The sequence below is a fragment of the Gekko japonicus genome, unplaced genomic scaffold (assembly GCF_001447785.1).
Source record: "Gekko japonicus isolate JY-2015 unplaced genomic scaffold, Gekko_japonicus_V1.1 scaffold563, whole genome shotgun sequence".
NCBI lineage: Eukaryota > Metazoa > Chordata > Lepidosauria > Squamata > Gekkonidae > Gekko > Gekko japonicus.
The window spans coordinates 128,420-147,561 of record NW_015166439.1 but is presented as its reverse complement, the minus strand read 5'-3'; the positions used below and the strand labels follow the sequence as shown (position 1 = coordinate 147,561).

Sequence of the window (19,142 nt, the reverse complement as noted above, 5' to 3'; positions counted from 1 at the left end):
AAGAAAGCATGTTGGTTTGGACATGTGTCTCTATCTGACCAGTTTTCTGCTAGCTTTTAAAATTTTGTTATTTTGTTTAGTTCAGCAGTTTCAGTGTAATGCCTCACTTTCCATTAAAGTTGACAACATTTTTGTTCTCTCTACTCTCCCTCCTTTAACAACTGCATGACAGGATGATCAATAGGTATACTAATATGCAGAAACGTTTCTTATGCATATCTGCACTTTCCACAGTCATTATAGGAGCTAGGTGGGTGCCAGTGTTCCCTCTAAGCTGAGTTAGTGTGAGCTAGCTCACAGTTTTTTAGCGTCCGACTCACACATTTTTGTCTCAGCTCAGGAAGGATGGCTCCAGAGCAAGCTAATTCATGCAGTAGCCAAATCACTCGCTCACAACTTTAATGCCAGCAGCTCACAGAGCAGAATTTTTGCTCACAAGACTCCACAGCTTAGCGGGAACATTGGCTAGTTTGTTTTTATGCTTCTGAAGTGTCCGTCCTTCTTTTTTGGCCGTCTGCCATTTTGTTCTACATTAGCATGGTAATCGGCTTTTAATTTTTTTTAAGTGTATCCTCAATGCTCATTACGCAAATGAGGGACTGAAGGGAGACAAGACAGCTTTTCCATCCCATCTGTAAAAAGGAGGCTGGGTTGACAAGAGGCGGGTTTAGAACTGCCTGGTTGTTATGGGAACGGGAGTCGCCGGTTCTGCGGACTCAGCTTCCCAGCATGCAATGTACTTTTGACCTGTGACCTAAGATGGCTGCGCCCAGGAGGACGGAGGAGATGTGCTGAGGTTGGAGTGAGGGAAAGGTAAAACGGGACGTATAGGAGGACTGAGAGGAGGGGAGAATATTCCCCTGGTTTGCAAAGGAGGGATCTCATGGCTGCCATACCGCCGCATTTGGGCCGAGCTCTCTCCGTGAAGGTCCTTACTTGACCTGCTGTTACAGTTGTTATTTAGGGGGAGTAAAGGCTGCTGTGCGCCATAGCAAGGTGTGTTTTCTTACTCTGGGTTATCTGTGGCTGAACACAAGGAGATTATTTTGCCTATATAGAAAAATCCACACATCCTTTATCCGTTCCGTGTTAGTTCTGGTCTTGCATAGAAGGTTTCTCCAGGGACTAAACGTCTTTTCCTAAAATAATCTGCCATATTCCGGCCACTTGCGCCTCAGTTTTCCATCGCCTTTTCGATGGCCTGGTTACGCATCGAAGAGAACGAAATGGCAACGAGATGACAAGAACTGAAGTGGCAGAACGCGTGTGTGTAAAAGTGCCTGCAAGTCGCAGCCGACTTACGGCTACCCCAACAATTGGCTTTCAAGGTGGAAGTCGGTTGCCATTGTCTTCTTTTGTAGTCTTTCTTGGCGGGCTCCCTTCCAAGTACTGACCCTGCTTAGCTTCCATCATCTGAGGAGATCATACTATATTGTGCTGCCTTCCTTCTTAATGGCAGAATAGATTATACCATTCCATTCTGTAGCTGAAGGATTGTATTTCGGAATGCTCTGTTTGTTTTTCCTTTAAAAAAATCCTTAGAATAGAAAACCTATACAGCAAACACAGCAATGGGGTAGAACCTTTCTCCCTATGGTGTCACTTTTCTGTTTGCAAGAAAGTTTTTTATCTGAAGGTGCATTTTACCTGTAACCCAGAGTCTTCTGTTCAGCACACCCTGGTTGTTATCTACTTCTTGAATCTTACTTTTGCCCAAACACTTAATTTTTGAAAAGTCTGGATAATACATTCTACTGATCAGAAAGGCCCTCCCCCAAATTTGAACATTTGGGAACAGGGGTGGGGTGGGGGGGCCTCTGCATACTCTTGGAGACCGCTAAATAATATGTGGTACATCACAGGTTGAGTCTGGCACAGATTAAACTGTGCCTTCCTTCCTGCCCCATCAATAATATGTATTGCTATATATATGGGAATAATCCTACATCCTAACTTTTTTCTCCCCCTGCCCCCCCCAAATCTGTGATTTTTTAAAGAATACACTCCCTCCCCTTTTGCTCCCATTCTTAACTAGCCTTTTTCCTAATCCAGATCTATCCGGAACCTGAATTACCATGTCGAAGGCCTCCCGTGCTGCCAAAGCAGTACAAAAGGTGACCCCTGGAAACGTGATCCGGACAATCATTCGAGCAGGGCAAGCTGTTCCAGGACCACCCTTAGGGCCTGTCCTAGGACAGGTATGCATGGGATGTGATTAAGATGGAATGACAAGATGTTGGAATCGAACTTGAGGACAGTATGATGTTTCCACTTGCAAATGTGCCGCATACTGGGGAACCTGAATTGGGTGGAAATGTGGCATAGAAATGTTTTAAATAATAGTAATAATTAAGATGAGTAGCCATGTTAGTCTGTCTGTAGCAGTAGAAAAGAGCAAGAGTCCAGTAGCACCTTGAAAACTAACGAAATATGTGGCAGGGTATGAGCTTTCATGAGTCACTGAAGAAGTGAAGTAATAATATCGGGACACAGACTAGCCTCTTGGCAAAACGGGCTTTTGCTGGTTTGTTCCTACATTGCCGACAGTGGTTATGTACATCTAAGGCTGCCAACAACCTGGAGAAAAAAATGTCCTGCTCCTTTAATAGCAGCTTAATATGTGGAAATGGGTGGGTGAAGCCTCTCGTGGCGTGAAGGTAACTAACATTAGGTTTTCCTTGCTCAAAAGCCAGTCACTCTAGGGGTGCCATGCTCATCTCTGTTTCCAAACCGAAAAGCCAGCACTGTCCGAAGACATTTCCGTGGTCATGTGGCTGGCATGACTAGACGCTGAGGTGCACAGAACGCTGTTACCTTCCCACCGAAGCAGTACCTATTTATCTACTTGCAATTTCTTGCTTTTGAACTGCTAGGTTGGCAGAAGCTGGGACCAGAGACAGGAGCTCACTCCATCATGCGGCACTCGGGTCTCAAACTGCTGAACTACCGACCTTCCTGTCTGCAGTTCAGCGTCTTAACCACTGATAAATAATGCCTTGTTAAGCCTCTATTAAGGGGGCCAGGCTTTTTTCTCCAAGTTGTTGGCAACTGTATGTGCAGAGGATACAAATGGAAGAACATTGCAGGGAAGTGGTACTTCAGGGCTTGGGATCTGCCTGGCAGGTATATCCTCTGTCCAAGGAGTTCTCTAATCCTTAGTGTCCATAAATTAAGCATGTCTTTTCTGAATCTTTTTCTGCCATTACCACTTCCTGTGGTAATGAATGACAAAGATCAACAGTGTGTTGTGGTGGTGTATGTTTTTAGAAAATAGTGTACTTTGTTAATTTTATGAAGTGGTCCTCTGCTGTCATTGATATGCAATGTATTAGTGAAACATCTAGCACTGGGTCTTGAGCCTGTGTGGAATATGCTGTGGTCTGGTTCTGCTCTCTAATCCCAGGTTTATGTGGGAGTTTATTGTAGTCACTAGTTGTGAAGAGAAGAGATTGGATTTATACCCCACCCTTCACTACCCAAAGGAGTCTCAGAGCGGCTTACAAACTCCTTTCCCTTCCCCTCCCCACAAGAGACACCCTGTGAGATAGGTGGGGCTGAGAGAGTTCTGACAGAAACTGCTCTTTTTCAAGGGCACCTCTGACAGAACTATGGCTTGCCCAAGGTCATCCAGCAGGTGCAAGTGGAGGAGTGGGGAATCAAACCCGGTTCTCCCAGATTAGAGTCCGCGCACTTAACCACTACACCAAACTTAAGAAAAAGACACACTTGGCATACTCAGAGGCACTCTTCTTTATTGCTTCACGCACTGGGGGCCAGGTCTCCATGACTCAAAAACCACCCTGATCCAGTTGAAAGCAAAATAGTGGAATTGCAGCATGTACTTCGGTTAGTTGCGTTACTGAAGTTCTCTTGTAGCAGAAAGGTCATGGTGGTGGTGGGTGGCTTCCTTTTTGGGGTTAGGTTGATTAAACATTTGAAGGTTAGAATGGATAATATCTTTGCAAGACTCTTCTCTGGGTACTAGCACTGCACTTTCTAGATTGGCTGTGCAGTGTACAGTAGCACACTTTGGAGGTTAAGATTGTGAAGGGGCAGCCCTTCACACAAGATGAGTAACAAAACTAATTCTGGCATTTCTGGAAGTGCTTGTGTGGGGGAAGAACAACAACATTGTGAATCCATCATGTAAACAATTTGGAGATGACCTGTTAGTTTTGAAATCTCTGCATTGGTATCAGTTGGAGCATCCTGATTGTTCACTAGGCCATCTCCCTTCCTGGCACAGGTGATGACAGAACACCTGCAGCCAACCAGAGGCATATGTTCAGCACTATGAGTGGAATACATGTCAGTGTACAGGTATAGAACATCGTGCTTCTGTGCCCACTAATCTAGGTGTCTGACCATCCTACTGATAGTTATATCTCTAAACTGTCATTCTGCCTCGAAGTAGGTCTCAAGGTGTACAAACCAAGGCAGGTGTGTTTTTTTCATCAGGCAGCATCTGTACAAGGTGAATCATGGTCCACCCCATACAGACTTAAGCTGCACCCGACAGCCTGCTCTGAGTGTTCTGGCAGTAGAGGGAATGGTGGTGGTTGAGTCTCTTGGTGAGTGTTGCATGGTGTGCTTGTAGCAGCTGGATTCTTTGGTGCAACAGTGTCTATGGAGCTGGTGACCTGTGGTTTGAGCATTTGGGTGGGACTGTTCATCTGTGACCCGGGCCTGTTTTGGGAGCATTTCAACTGTGGCATTTCTGTGGCTGGCTTTGCCCTTGGCCTGGGTGTGTTCATGTAGCTGGTCACTTGCAGTATGTTTGCAGGACTGGTCAGCTGTGGTTTGCGCACATTCGTGACTGTGGCGGGCTGTGATCTGCCCATCATGTATTTCCACTGCGGTTTGGGCGTGTCTGTGTTGCCGCTCGTCTGTGGCTTGGGTGTGTCCTTGGGACTGACTGCACATGGGACATGCGTGGCGGGTTTCTCTTGCAGCCTGGGTGCCCGTGTGGTGCTGCTGTAATACGGCACAGCTCTTCAAGGCAATGGCTAGGAGGTTTTTGCCCATGAAGATGGAAGAGATGCGCTGGTCATGGCAGAGGAGGAGCAGCCCCCCACGGATGAAGATGGTGGCCACATTCACGCTTGCCAGACTCAGCAGGGGGTAGAGCGTGCCATAGTGGGGGCTCTGCACCCCCAGCTCGCTCAGCGACACACAAGGGAGTACCAGCAGGAGGCCATAGCAGTAGAAGAACGTCAGGCCCTCCGCCCACAAGGGCAGCACTCGCTGCTGCGGCTCCCACAGGCTGGCTTGGATCTCCAACACGTCCAGCAGGTCCAAAACCACCCAGAAGAGGCGCCCGCGGAGTTCGTCTTTCTTGCGGAAGCTGGCGGCGGCCTGGGCTACCAGCTCGGTGGCTCCCAGCACGGTGTAGAGAGCAGGGATGCAGATGGAGAGCAGGAGGGTGAGGGTATGCCGGGCCAGCGGGTCAGGAGGAGCCTGCCCTTCCGTCGCGTAGTGCTGGTAAATGAAGTAGAGTTTGATCTCCAGGGCAAAGGCAAAAAGAAACCACAGCACCATGGCATACCCCCGCTGGGCCAGGCGTGCCTCACCACCCAGCCAGACCGCCGCGTAGCGCAGCACCAGGAGGAAGAAAAGGTCCCCGGCCAGCGCAAGCGTGCACACGCCCAGCCGTCGGGCCCCAGCACTCTGCTCCACTAGGTAGACGTCCATGGCTCCCATGGTGCAGACAATGACTACGGCTGCCATGCAGGTGTGTGGGATGCTGGGGGGCAGCAGCTCCATGGTCCTCTGTGGGGGAAGAGGACAAATATGACAGTTGTGGTGGTGCGTGTGAAAGGTCACATTCCAATCTATGGGTGGTAGTTCAAATAAATAATGTTGGGGAGAGCTAGTGTGGGACACTATCCCTGCCCAGGAAAATGTCAGTTGTGGCCCATTGGGTTATAGAGGAGTGCATCCCCCTTCCCCTAGCATGAACTGTTTCTCCTGCGCTCCTTCATTTCTGACCTCATGGCCAGCCTGCAGTATAAGAACCCTTCAGAAGAGCCCTGCTGGATCAGACCAGTGGTCCATCTAATCCAGCGTCCCCCTTCATCTGCCCTAGAGTACCGGCAACCATGGCATAGTAGACGCCAAGGCCTTCCCTGATTTTGCCTCCTGCGCTGTTGTTTGGAGGTTTACCGGTTTACAGCTTGGAGAACTGGTTTAGGTGTTCTCTAGCCTGGGGTCCCTGCAGACACTATCTGAGGCCTTGAGTCCAGCAGTCAGGTTGTTCTGCTCTGCTGGGCAGGCCGAGTCAGACAACCAGATTGCTGCTAGTATTTATAACTGGCCTGGCCAACCCAAAGGTCTTACACTGGTTTTGTTTGTCCCTGTGCTCTTCTGTGCCTGAATACAAGTCTGACTACAAACAGTCCTTGGAATCTTATTAGGTGCCAGTTGAGGGGCTTGGGTTTTTCCCCCTCACAGACCAATTGTACAGAGCAAAGCAAGAGGAGTGAAGACTTGCCTTGCTCTTCCTGCTTCGTGGTTTGGGCCAGCCTGCAGAAATTGCCCCTCTTGTTCTTAATTGGGGTTGGCCTTCTTGTTTTTCTGCCAGCTCCCGGGTGGAAGGGTGTCTTCATCAGAATGCAGGGGGAATCATCCTTGTGGTGGTTGAAGGGATTCTCTGTTGTGTTCAATCACTGAAAACACGTTTTGTTCTTGACTCAGGAGTCTGGATGGGACAGAAAAAAACATGCAATAATTAAAGACGTCCACCCTCCATCTTCCCTTAGATCCCGCCTCAAAGTCCACCTCTCCCATGATACCTTTAATTTGAGCCCCCAGCCACCACCTCCAGCTATAACAAAGTCTAAGTCTGTGTAACTTGATCTTGTCATCTTCTTCTCTTATTAACTTTGCTTTTCTCATCCTGTCCTGTAGTGAAATTTTACCTGGTAAGCTTCTCTGGCTGGCCCTTTGCCGCCTTTGTGAATATGCCATCAGTTGCCACCTCTGCTAGTGGTACTATGTAGATCGTAAAATAAGAGAGATGCAGGGGTTCAAGTCAGCCAGAAAGTCCTTTATTCTCCAATCCCAGATGTTTGTGGAGGCTGGCTGTGACGGGGGTGAGGGAAATGCATTGGGTTGAAACTGCTCACTTACTTCTTCATGTGTTTCTGGCATGAGGCAAGGGTGGACTGGAAGGGACGGTGAACACAAGGCCACTGGCCACCAGGAGAAAGTACAGCCCTGTTCTGGTAGCTTTGCTAGCACAGTAGGGACAAGGCTGCCCAGCTGATGGGTGGTAGTGGAGGTTATGGATGAGCTGATTCCAGTTGTGAGCTGAGTCTGAGCCAAGTGGCGCCTATAGCTCTAGCTCATAGTGCTGTAGGTGGGCCACTCAGCATGGCTTTTTTCTAGGCCATTTTAACTTCCCATTCTGTCCCTGAGATGAGCTCTGATTCAGATTAGTCCCTGCATGTCCTACCACTTGGCCTGCATCCAATGAGGATATGTAAGAACTGTTATTCTACAGCAGAATAGTTCTGAGGATATGGCTGTCCCTATGCCATCTCTTTGAGTTTGACTTTCATAAGGACATAAGAAGGGCTTTTCAAGCTCAGACCAAGGTTTCATCTAATCTAGCATCCTGTTCCCACCAGCGGCCAACCAGCTCGCAAGTAGACCATGAAACAGCCCCCCCATCTGCCCCATAAAATATTCAGAGAGAGACTACCTCTGAAAATGGAAGTTCCCAACAAAACAGAGGTGCTACTGGTGGAGGGAAGGTTTGACCCAGGAACTGGGATATCTCCTGTTCTGGATGGGGTTGTACGTCCCCTAAAAGAGCAGGTTCACAGCTTGGGGGTACTCCTGGATCCAGGCCTCCTGTTAGATAAATGGGTGGCAGCGGTGGCCAGCTTCACCAGGTTCAGTGAGCCAGATGCAGCCATTCCTGGGCAGGAAAGATCTTGCCGCTGTGGTGCATGTGCTGGTAACATCTCGATTAGATTACTGTAATGCGCTCTACGTGGTGCTGCCCTTGAAGACTATCTGGAAGCTGCAGTTGGTACAGAATGCTGTGGCCAGAAGGCTGACTGTAGTGGGTCATAGGGACTATCTGCCTCCAGTCTTGTTCCGTCCACAGTGGCTCCTAATTTGCCTCTGGGGCACCCAATGAAGTTGACAGTCAGTAGATTCAGGATGGAAAAAAAGGAAATACTTCTTTACTCAATGAATTATTAAAATGTGGAATTCACTGCCAGAGGATGTAGTGATGGGCATGAACACAGGTAGCTTTAAAAGGGGAATTGGACAGATTGGTGGAGGAGAGGTCCATCAAGGGCTAGGAGCCTTGATGACTAAATGGAGCCTCCCTATCCAGAGTGGTCAACCTCTGAATACCAGTGCTAGAGAGCAATCTTGACCCACAGGCTTTAATCCACTATTCTAATCAGTGCCCCACACTGGCTCTTGATTCCCCCCCCCCCAAAGTTATTTAAGCCTTTGTGATATTTTCTTTCAGTTGTGTCTCTGAACCGAGGAAGCCCGAAACACCTTAGCCTTCCTTCAAGGAGAAAATATTTCAAATGGTTGATCATTTTGCTTGACCTTTACTGCAGTTTTTCCAGCTTTACAATATCCTTTTTTGAGATGGGGGTGGCCAGAATTGCACACTATTCCAGCTGCAGTGACTCCCATAAGCCTGCAGCTGCACCGGGATCATTTTATTTTTTATTGCGTTTTTTGATCATTCCTAACACGGATTGTGCCTTTTTCATCACTGCAAGCGTACTGAGCTAATGCTGTAACTGAGCAATGCACCCTGATCTTTTTCCAGGTTAGTCACTGGCAATTCAGTCCCTCCTCAGTGTGCAGGTGAATTTGGGATCCTTTGCCCCAACAGAAATAGTTTTTTTAACCTTTTTTTTTTTTTTACACTGAACCGCATTTGCTATTCTGTTGCTCCGTTTGCCCAGTTTGCAGAGTTTCTTTTAGAGATTTCTGCATTCCACTTGAATCTTTCCAGCATTTGTTTGCAAACTTAAGTCACCTCATGGCCCACCCTAAGACGCCAGATCGTTCAATGGCACTGCTCTCAGTACAGATCCCCGGGGAGCCCACTGCTTATTTCTCTGTTGTGCAAACTTTTCACTGATTTCTATTTGCTGCTTCCTGTTCTTGAGCCCTCCAGTTTATTTAGGAGATGCATGTGCCGCTTCTCCAGAGACCTGCTTGAGGCAGCTTACAACTAATAAAACAAAACTATTAAACCAGCCCTGGAAAACAGGCTAACGCTATTAAAATGTAACCATTTAAAAAACAGGCCAGTACCTGTTTCTCTGTGTGATCACATCAAGAAAAGTCTATTTCATATTCCTTTTTTCAGTCCAAGGCATAGAACTTACTTTGCTGTAGATCTTCAAATATAGCCATTTGCCATCTCCTCCTTACATTTTTCCATTACAAAGAATTAAATGAGATACCCGCCCCCCTTAAATGTTCTCAGCAGTTTCTTAGACGTGGGCCCTATAATGGAAGGGATCAATAGTGAGGTTCTGATACTCATGACCAACACATGCAGTGGAGACCAAAAGGATGGATGCAGAGTGTTGTGGAAAGATGTATGGGAACAAAAGAAATTGCATGCTCAGTCATTCTTATTTGGGGGGTCAGTCTTGGGGGGGGGATCAACTTCTCCCCATTTCACAAGAGCTGCTCAGGAATGGAAAACTGGTTTGTACAGTGTGCAGCCATTGTTATTTTTGGAAAAGGGTGCCAGCTTATTTTCTCCTCTGCTTAGTTCTATTTACATGTTTGTGTGTGTGCACATGCAGGTGTGTGTGTTCAAGGGGCACATGGGAATTCTATCCTTGAGGACAGTCTATGAATTTTGTACTGGCAGCATAGTAGGGGAAATAGCAGTTATTTTGGCTCAACAGGACCATATTACCTGGACATGAGTGTATGCAGGGGAAGGGAGAGGTTAACTTTTGGCCTTCTCATTCATACACACACGCGTGTGTGTGTATGTGTGAGTGAAGGAGGCAATCTTGAAATGAAATTCTGTTTCTCCCCCCCCCCTCCCCTACTCCGGGTATTTTTTTCTGGTTTTGCAGCTTGGAGAGGCTGGTGAGGGACAGGGTAGTGGCTGCTTTGGCCTCTCTAGGGACTCTCTGGCATGTGCGCTCCTGAGAACACAGGGCCGGAGCTGCGATGCTCCCTGCTGGAGGAGGATCCCCGTGCCCTTCTGCACTCAAGGAAGGCAGGAAAACCAATTTAAAAGTATTGGCACCAGTAAGCCATTCTCATGAGGGATTTGGACTCTGCCTCCTCCAGACATCTGGGTTCCGGATGCATCCAAGCAGACAAGACCCTGAATGTGCGCCTTTGCATGCTGAGGACTGAGGAACAAACGTTTCTGGTCCAGAGAGCTAGTGTCCTGACTGTGTCTTGGAGCCCTGTTTACTCTAATGCAGGCTACAAACAGTACAGCTTCTCATTTTCTAAACTGTCCAGTGTTGCACAACAAAGGGTTAAATAGCCAAATAAATAAATTTATCTTCAAAGAGGTGAAGGCCAAGTAATGGATTATGTTAGACAACAGAAAACTGTTGGCATTAGAAGGACATGATTGTAAGTTTGGTTGGCATGCCTATTTATGGTATGGGAAAACGAAAATGGATAGTTTTTTTAAGCACCATTATATCAGAAGAATATTATTTGATACATGGAACAAGTATAAAAGGTTTTTCTCTGAAGAGAGACCACTATGGATAGTTCCAGCAGAGGTGATAAAACCTTTTTCGATACACAGAGGAGAGGATTGGTTGCAATATAAAGACATCTTGCAGACTGCGGGAAAGACGTTTGAAATGAAAGCAGAAGAAGATTTAGACTTTATGGTTGGTTACAATATAGACAGATTCAAGACTTGTTTAAAACAGATAAAAAAGCTTTTGGGTTTAGGAATTAATATTATGATATTGAGAAACTATGGCTGGGAGGGGGCAAAAAGTTGATATCTAAAATGTATAAGATATTGTTACAATGGTATACAGAAGACGAAATAGTTAAGGAACAGATGATAAAATGGGAAGTTAAATGAACAAAGAAATACAAATGTCATCTTGGGAATTTGTATGGAAAAATGCAATGAAATATCAACGTGTAATAATTTAAAAGAAAATTGTTATAAAATGATGTATAGATGGTATATGACACCAAAAAAGATTGCAAATATAAATAGCAGTATGTCAAACAAATGTTGGAAATGTAAAAAGATAGAAGGTTCGTTTTATCATATGTGGTGGACATGTGAGAGGGCAAAAATCTTCTGGAATGAGGTTCATGCTGAAATGGAGAAAATTGTGAAATGTAAGTTTAAGAAAGAACCAGAAATATTACTTTTAGGACTTAAAATGGAGAAAGTTAATATGACAAAAAGGACTTTGATGTGTTACATGATTACAACTGCCAGAATGACTCATGCACACCGCATCCCCCCCCCCCCCCATTTTGCCGGGTGCCTTGTAGGTATTGTTTGACACACAGGAGTTTAGTGCACAGAATCCACTTTTCAGAGCTTTGGGAAGAACACCTGATGGGAACTGATTTAGACTAGGCGTACATGTAAAAGTGGGGGAAATCTGATAATCTTAACAGGTGCCGGAAGCAGGTTTTGTGTTCTAACTGTAGATCCTAGCATGTTTTGAATGATCAGCTCTTCTTCGGGAAGGGAACAAACAAACAAAAAACCAATTACGTCAAAAAGGGCTAGGTGGAGGTTGGAGCACTGTGGGAAGCCAAGAAAGGGGTGGGAGATAGGAGAAAAGGATGTATGACAATTTGAAACCGTGTTTAATCTGTTATTATATCCTAATAAAATGTTTTTTGGGGAAAAAAAGAGGTGAAGGCCAACTGAGAACTTGCGAACTCCTGGAAAGCTGGCTTTGGGGAGATCTTTTTGGCCTAGGAAAAATACATTCTTTGGGGCAGTGTCAAGCAGGAGAAGCCAGGTCATTGTGCTCAGGGGCATCGGAACTTCAGCATGTAGAGGAGAGTTCTGAGGGGTGGGAGGGGATCTTGGGTACGTGGGAAAGGGCTTGACATCAGTTCCAATCCTCTCCTCCCCCTCCAGAGAGGCATCCCCATCGCCCTGTTTTGCAAGGATTTCAATGAGCGAACAAAGGACATCAAAGAAGGGATTCCACTGCCCACGCGCATTACTGTGCAGGTGAGAACAGATGCAACTTGCCGGGCTGAGAAAACCCTATGGGCCGGCAATCCAGGATCTTAAAAAGTCAGCGTTCCCTAGGAATCAATTATCTTAGTTCTGTACACACCTGATTTCAAGGAATTCAAAATACTGCTCTAGGTCTCCTTGAAGCTCTGCTGAAGAGCTTGGGCAGCTCATGACAGCTGGGTGAGGCAGGCTGGCATGAGAGAGCCAACTTGCTCTAGGCTACCCTGTCAGCTTTAAGGACATTGCATATCCTGAGCCAGGCCATCGGATGAACTTGCCCAGGTCCTTTCAAACTAGGACTGAAACCAAGGACTGCATGCAGGTAACATGCTGTGCTGCGAAGCTTGGCTCCACCACATACCCCATCCATGGCATGTCCTCAAGGTGTAGGTCTCAAATTGGTACTCACAGTAATCCTGCCGGGTTATTATTTATTGCATGGCAAAATCACACACAGGAAACATATAATAATATAAAATATATAACCAAGTTGATACAATGAGTATACAAACAGATTGAACGATCAGGTAGGCTGTACTCATTTCCTGTTTTACAAATAGAGAAGTTTAGAAGAGAAGAGATTGGATTTATACCCAGCCCTTCACTTGGCGTCTCAGAGCGGTTTATAAACTCCTTTCTCTTCCCCTCCCCACAACAGACATCCTGTGAGGTAGGTGGGGCTGAGAGAGCTCTTTCAAGAACTATCTTTGAGAGAACAGCTCTGACAGAACTATGGCTTGCCCAAGGTCATCTAGCAGCTGCAAGTGGAGGAATGGGGAATCACACCCCGTTCTTCCAGATTAGAGTCCGCGCACTTAACCACTACATCAAACTGGCTCTTAGATCACAGTGTGTTCAAGCCCTCTCCCCCTTTGTTGTGGTGTTGAATCCAGGGTGTGTATGTGTCTGAAATGAGGAGCCATGACTTTTAAAGGCTTCAGGTTTAGCCTCTGATGAATCAAAAGGTATCCTCAGAAAGGCCTTTGCCTAAAACTAAACTGTAAAGCTGCCATTGAGAGCCCTAGCTCAGGTCTGACTGTACTAGACAGTTGCTTTTGCTTTATATCTGAATGTGTGCTCTGGCCGTACCTGGCTTCCCTTGACACAGAACATGACAAACTTTCTCATGGGCTCCTTTAAAGAACGTTTAGAATATAATCTTTTTGTTCTTTCCATTGGGGCAACAGTGCACGCTATCAAGGAGAATAGAGTCTGGTGGCACCATAAAGACTAACAAGAGAGCCAGTATGGTGTAGAGAGTGAGTTTGGTGTAGTGGTTAAGAGCAGTGGACTCTAATCTGGAGAACTGGGTTGATTCCCCACTCCTCGAAATGAAGCCAGCTAGGTGACCTTGGGTCAGTCACAGCTCTCTCAGAGCTCTCTCAGCCCCAGAACCAACGGGTTGAGAAGGTCGGACCACAACCAATGGGTTGAAATTAGATCAGAAGAGTTTTCGGCTAAATATTAGGAAGAACTTCCTGACACTGTTCCTTATAGTCTTCCTCAGGAGGTAGTGGGGTCTTACACTGGAATAAAATTTTGTTAGTCTTTAACATGCCAATGGGCTCCTGTTGTATTCTGCTGCAACGGGCTAAAACAGCAGCTACCCATCTGGGATCATCACTACTATGAAGGAAGATTCCAGTTGGAATGCAGTCTGTAGCTTTTTAAATTCATGCATTGATGAACCCTAACACTGGAGGGACTTTGGTTTTACATATTCAATTTCCTGGTATCCCCACCACAATGAATTAGGGATAGTACTTTATTACATGACCTAATCCATTCTCAGCGTTTGCCGCCACTTGGGATTAAAGATGGCATGTTCTTTTCCAAGGAGAAATGCCCAGCCTCCCCAGCTAGATAACACTGACTGGGTGGAAATACCCTTCTGTCACTCCAACACGCACATGCGCCCTCACACAGACCTGTACTGTGAAGCCTACAGGTTGTCCTTGTGCCTTTACCAGAGACCTTTGGGACACCACTGATTCTTCTTCCTTCCCTCACCATTTCCTGGTTTTTTTTTTCTTTTGCAGGCCAACAGAACCTATGAGCTGCAGATTAACAAGCCCACAGCCACCTATTTCCTGCTGTCAGCAGCTGGGATAGAAAAAGGAGCAACAAACCCTGGTAAGAGGGGTGCTCAGAGATGGGAACTGACTTCTAGGATGGGATAGCAGAGTGCCTCCACCCCACCCAGGGGGAGAGAGAAACAGTGCAGACAAAGGGACTGCTAGGTTGCCTGGGCACCAACACATTTCATTTTTAGGAACTGAGAATGTTTCCCCGGCCCTTCATTGTGGCACAAGTCACTATAGCAAAGTAGGCATTTTGCTATTGGGCCCCTTGTTAGAGGGGAGGCAAAATCTGCACAATGAAGGTCTTGGGATCAGTATATTGTTGTGCTGACTCCTTTTGGAGTCCACGGGAGGTGAGCAGAGGAGGCAATGCCATTCACTGCCTGTGTCTGCATGGCAGCCCTGGACTTCCTGGGTGGTCGCCCATCCAGGTACTGGCCCAGGGCATTTATTGGTTGTTCACTCTGCCTCTGCTCACTCATGGGCTTTTATGGCAGCTGCCATAGCCATAGGGGGACCGTCTCCTAGATGAATTAAGACCATCTTTGTCGTTGTTACAATTTCATAGAGGCTTGCGAGTCAGAACTTTTTAGGAAGGCCTTTGGGAATCACTTAACGTGTAGTGGTTAAGAGTGTCGGACTAGTATCTGGGAGGCCGGGGTTCAAACCCTCACTCATGCCATGGAAGTTCGCTGGGTGCCCTTGGGCCAGTCACCCACTCTCAGCCTAACCTCCCCCACAGGGTTGTTGTGAGGATAAAATAGAGGAGAGGAGAATGGTGTAAGCTGCTTCAGGTCCCCATTGGGGAGAAAGGCAAGGTATAAATGAATAAAATAAATAATAAAAACTTTATTTTAAAATCTCTCTCCCTTCCTATATACACATCAGATGTGTCTGGGCTTGATTAGAATATGTTGTCAGGGCTCTTTTTGTAGCAGGAACTCCTTTGCACATTAGGCGACACACCCCTAATGTAGCCAATCCTCCAAGAGCTTATAGTAGCCCCTGTAAGAAGAACTCTGTAAGCTCTTGGAGGATTGGCTACATTAGGGGTGTGTCGCCTAATACGCAAAGGAGTTCCTGCTACAAAAAGAGCCCTGGTTGCAATTAAAATGTAAGCACTTGAGAGTCTGAGGCATTCCAGAAACTGGTCTTCCTATCTGCAGTGGCTGAATATTTAACTGCCCAGAAGGCAAAAATTGCATTTGCCTGGGGCTGGAGGCAAAAGGGCAGATTAAGCTGTGGGTTACCACATGAGTGGTGGTTTGGTGTGGTTTTACTGCCATTATAAAGGAAAGGACAGACCTGTGAGGCTGAACTAATGTTCTGTTTTCTAAATGATGCTTCAGGAACTGGAAATGTATTTTGCAGAAGCTAGGCTGCTTTGCAAATGGTTAGATACTAGTAAAATTCTGGGAAAGCGTTCAGAGTTACTGAGCACTCACTGTTGGGTACAAAATTCCACTGTGTGGAATCTCTTGTTCTCTCTCACACATCCCCACCCTCATTTTATGGTGGATGGGGAGAATGTCCTTTCCTCACAGGTGACACTGTGGGCCAGATCTTTTCCATGTCTTAATTTAAATTTGATGGGACTGTGAGGGACGAGGCAGATTTGCATCATGGGGGACATTCCACTGATAGGTTGCCAGCTTGGTTTAGCGTACTCTGTGTGCTCCGCAGGGCACGAAGTAGCCGGGATGGTAACTCTGAAGCACCTCTATGAAATCGCCCTGGTGAAGTCTCAAGACCCTGCTTTCGTACTGCGTGACATGTCGCTCAAGTTGGTCGTCAGGTCACTTATGGGAAGTGCCCGATCGTTGGGCATCAAGGTGGTGAAAGAGTGAGTACGATTCAACTTCTCGGGGGTGGTGGTGGTGGTGACGAGCAATGTGTTTCAAAGGGCTTGTTGCTTTCTGTGCTGTTTTAAGGGAAGTCGGAAGCCAGAACAGAGAGGCCCCTAAAACTGCTCCCACCCGGCAGAGAAAAGCTGCAGGGAGAATTCTGGGGGGAGACAAAGCAGCAGGCCCTTAGTGGGGCCAGTTTGAAAGGGCAGGTGGGCCTGGTATGGAGGGAGTGGCGGCAACAATCTGCTCTCTTCTTTCCTCCCCTCCCAGTCTCAGTGCAGAGGAATACGCTGTCTTCTTGAAGGAGCGTGAAGAGAGATTGGCTGCGGAGGCCGAAGCAAAAGAGGCAGAGCTAGCTGCTGCAGGGAAGAAGAAATGAGGCCCTACGCTTGCTCTTTTGAGAGTCAAAGTCCTGGACAACTCGACGGATCTGGTGTTGGCCAAGCACCAGTTTGTTCCCATTCCCCTTGTCCTGGAAATTAAGGTCTGCTTGATGGCCGGATAAGTGATTTCTCACGGATGTGATTGGGGAGGATGGGGAGAAAGGGGTTGTACCTGGGAGGCCAAGCTCTTGCTAGAGCCTGTCCAATACTGTAAGTCTTGATGTGCTGATTGGCTGTCCCTTTCAGTAAAATCTTGTGAATCTCTTGGGTTTCCCATTGTCTTCATGTACAAGCGTGGGGATCAGGGTGTGCCTTTCTCTGGTCCTTGGGGGTTATAGTTCAGGGACTGAGAAAATAGGATCAAGCTTATCTCACTCTGTTAGCAGCCGGAATGGTAGTTATGGTAGGCAGCCGCTGTCCCATTTCTTAGCAAAGATGCTCCGGATCCAGCTTACAAGCAAGTAAGCAAAAAACAACAACAATAAGAATCAGGAGTGTTTCAGTGGAACAAAACTAAGCCAATGGGTCATAACACACAGTAGTTATGGTCCAAAGTTGGTTGTGGCCTGGCACACTTCAGCTGAGGCCCTCCTGGAGGGAATGGTCTTATAGGCTGCCATGGGGCAAGAAGAGATTGGACCCAGAGGCCTCTTGTCTTTTTTCTAGGCAGCAGAGGCGCTGTGGAGCAGGGGTGCCATGGGACAGGTGGGAGGAGGAGCGCTTTCAAATCTTTAGGGTCTAGCTGCAATGGCACCCAGTCAGGGATGCTGTCACATATAAGCAAAACATACCTGCCGTGGAGGCTCCTACCTGCAACCTGAATGGCTAGTTTGGACTTCTTGCTTTTGTGCTCTGGTTCCCTGGGGGAGGGGTGGAACTTTGCTGAAGCTGGCCCATACGTTGCAAACCTTCTGCGGAGTTTCCCATCTTGCACTCACTTTTGGGTTAATTAGCCCTTCATTTCCAGACTGTCTTGTACGGCTAAAGAAAGACACCTCTGTGCTTTTATCCCACTGTCCATCCCGTATTTCATCTCCCGGGGTGCTGCTTCTGACCAAGCCACAGGATGCTTATCTGTCAATCAAGGTGGAAAGTGAAGATAGGGCCACAGTATGTGTGCGTGGGGTGGGTGGGTTGTGGCTCATTGGTAGTGCATTTGCTTTGCATGCAGAAGATCCCCGGTTCAATTGCAGGCATTTCCAGTTAAAAGGATCAGGCAGGAGATGATGTGAAAGACCTGAGATTCTGGAGAGTGATGATGACCTCGATAGAGCAAAGGTCTGACTCAGGATAAGGCAGCTCGCTGTGTTCTTATTTTGTAAAGAGCCATCTCTGACCCTCCCCATCTCCGTCTGATGTTGGAGCTTGTCCATGGGATGGTGCTGAGAGGTCACAGCCCCTGCTGCTGGAGGATGGTGTCGGCTCCTCACGACCTACACTCAAGAATAGCATTTCGCCCTGACCTGGATAACCCAGGCAAGCCCGATCTCAGAAGCTAAGCAAGGCCCACCCTGGCAATTATTTGGATGGGAGACCTCTAAAGAATATCAGGGCTTGGAGGCAGAGGCAGCCTATCCAGGCATGCGGGTGCGCGCAAATGCACACACATGCAAAAAATGCAGAGAGGCACAAAGGAGATAAATGGATAGAGCTAGCCAAGGCAGGGGTATACAAAGAACAGCAGTAGTTCTATCACATTTCTAATTATCTAAGTGGTTACAACATCCCTGTAATGTTGGCCAGGGTTATTCCTCATATTGCGGGGGTGGGGTGGTTAAAGCTAGCATAAGACTCCGCCTATGGCTCAGACCAGGGGTCCATCATCACATCTCACACGAGAGGCCAACCAGTTCCTATGGAGGACCAATAACAGGTCATAGAGCCCAAGGCCTTCTCCTAAGGTTGCCTTCTGCCACTGGGATTCAGAGGTTTAGTGCTTCTGACTATGGAGGGTTCCTTTAGTCACTATAGCTAGTAGCCACTAATAGACCTCTCCTCCAGGAATCTGTCTAACCGCCTTTTAAAGCCATCTGTGCCTGTGGCCATCACTGCATCCTCTTGCAGCTATTTCCACATTTTAATCATGCACTGAGTAAAAAAGTGTTTCCTTTTGTCCTCAATCTATTGCCTGTCAACTTCATTGGATGCCCTTGAGTTCATGTATTTGGGGTGTGGGAGAAAAAGTTCTCTCTGTTCACTCTCTCTATGCCATGCACTGCTTTGAGAACTGACTCTGGTAGGATGTATTCATGGCTTGGGGGGCAGATTGGAATTGATGATTTCTCAGCCATTCATTCCTGTTCTCAGGAAAGGCTTTTCTCACTCACAAGACCTTACATTGTCCCCTCCATCCCCGCCCCATCATTGTGCTGCTGCATCTGGAGGCATGGAATTGGATGGTATGCAAGCATTCTAATAAAGTTTTTGTTGGAGACAGCACACAAGATTGGATACGGTTGCACACCTTTTGAACTGGGAAAGAAGCAGGGCTATTTTGGGGCAGGAACGCACAGGAACGGAGTTCCGGCTGGCTCCCAAGTTGGCCACACCCAGCAGGAACTCATTAGCATAATAGGCCACACCCAACAGCAGAAACTCATTCGGATTGGCTACATTAGGG

The 19,142-nt window shown here is 47.1% G+C and overlaps 1 protein-coding gene across 1 annotated transcript; it reads left to right on the top strand.

The window, feature by feature from the left end:
- The first annotated feature begins 741 nt into the window (after positions 1-741).
- On the top strand, positions 742-16,725 carry MRPL11 (mitochondrial ribosomal protein L11). The gene is made up of 6 exons (XM_015411941.1): positions 742-813; positions 2,053-2,198; positions 12,107-12,202; positions 14,251-14,344; positions 15,976-16,135; positions 16,410-16,725. Exons 2-6 carry the CDS (start codon positions 2,076-2,078, stop codon positions 16,516-16,518), a joined length of 582 nt encoding a protein of 193 aa, XP_015267427.1. The 5' UTR covers positions 742-813; positions 2,053-2,075; the 3' UTR covers positions 16,519-16,725.
- The last annotated feature ends 2,417 nt before the right edge of the window (positions 16,726-19,142 follow it).

Bases quoted from the DNA above. Each gene is read 5' to 3' on its own strand.
- MRPL11 (XM_015411941.1), top strand. From the start codon at position 2,076: ATGTCGAAGGCCTCCCGTGCTGCCAAAGCAGTACAAAAGGTGACCCCT. The intron at 2,199-12,106 runs GTATGCATGGGA...CTCCCCCTCCAG, and splicing joins TAGGGCCTGTCCTAGGACAG to AGAGGCATCCCCATCGCCCT. The intron at 12,203-14,250 runs GTGAGAACAGAT...TTTCTTTTGCAG, and splicing joins CCACGCGCATTACTGTGCAG to GCCAACAGAACCTATGAGCT.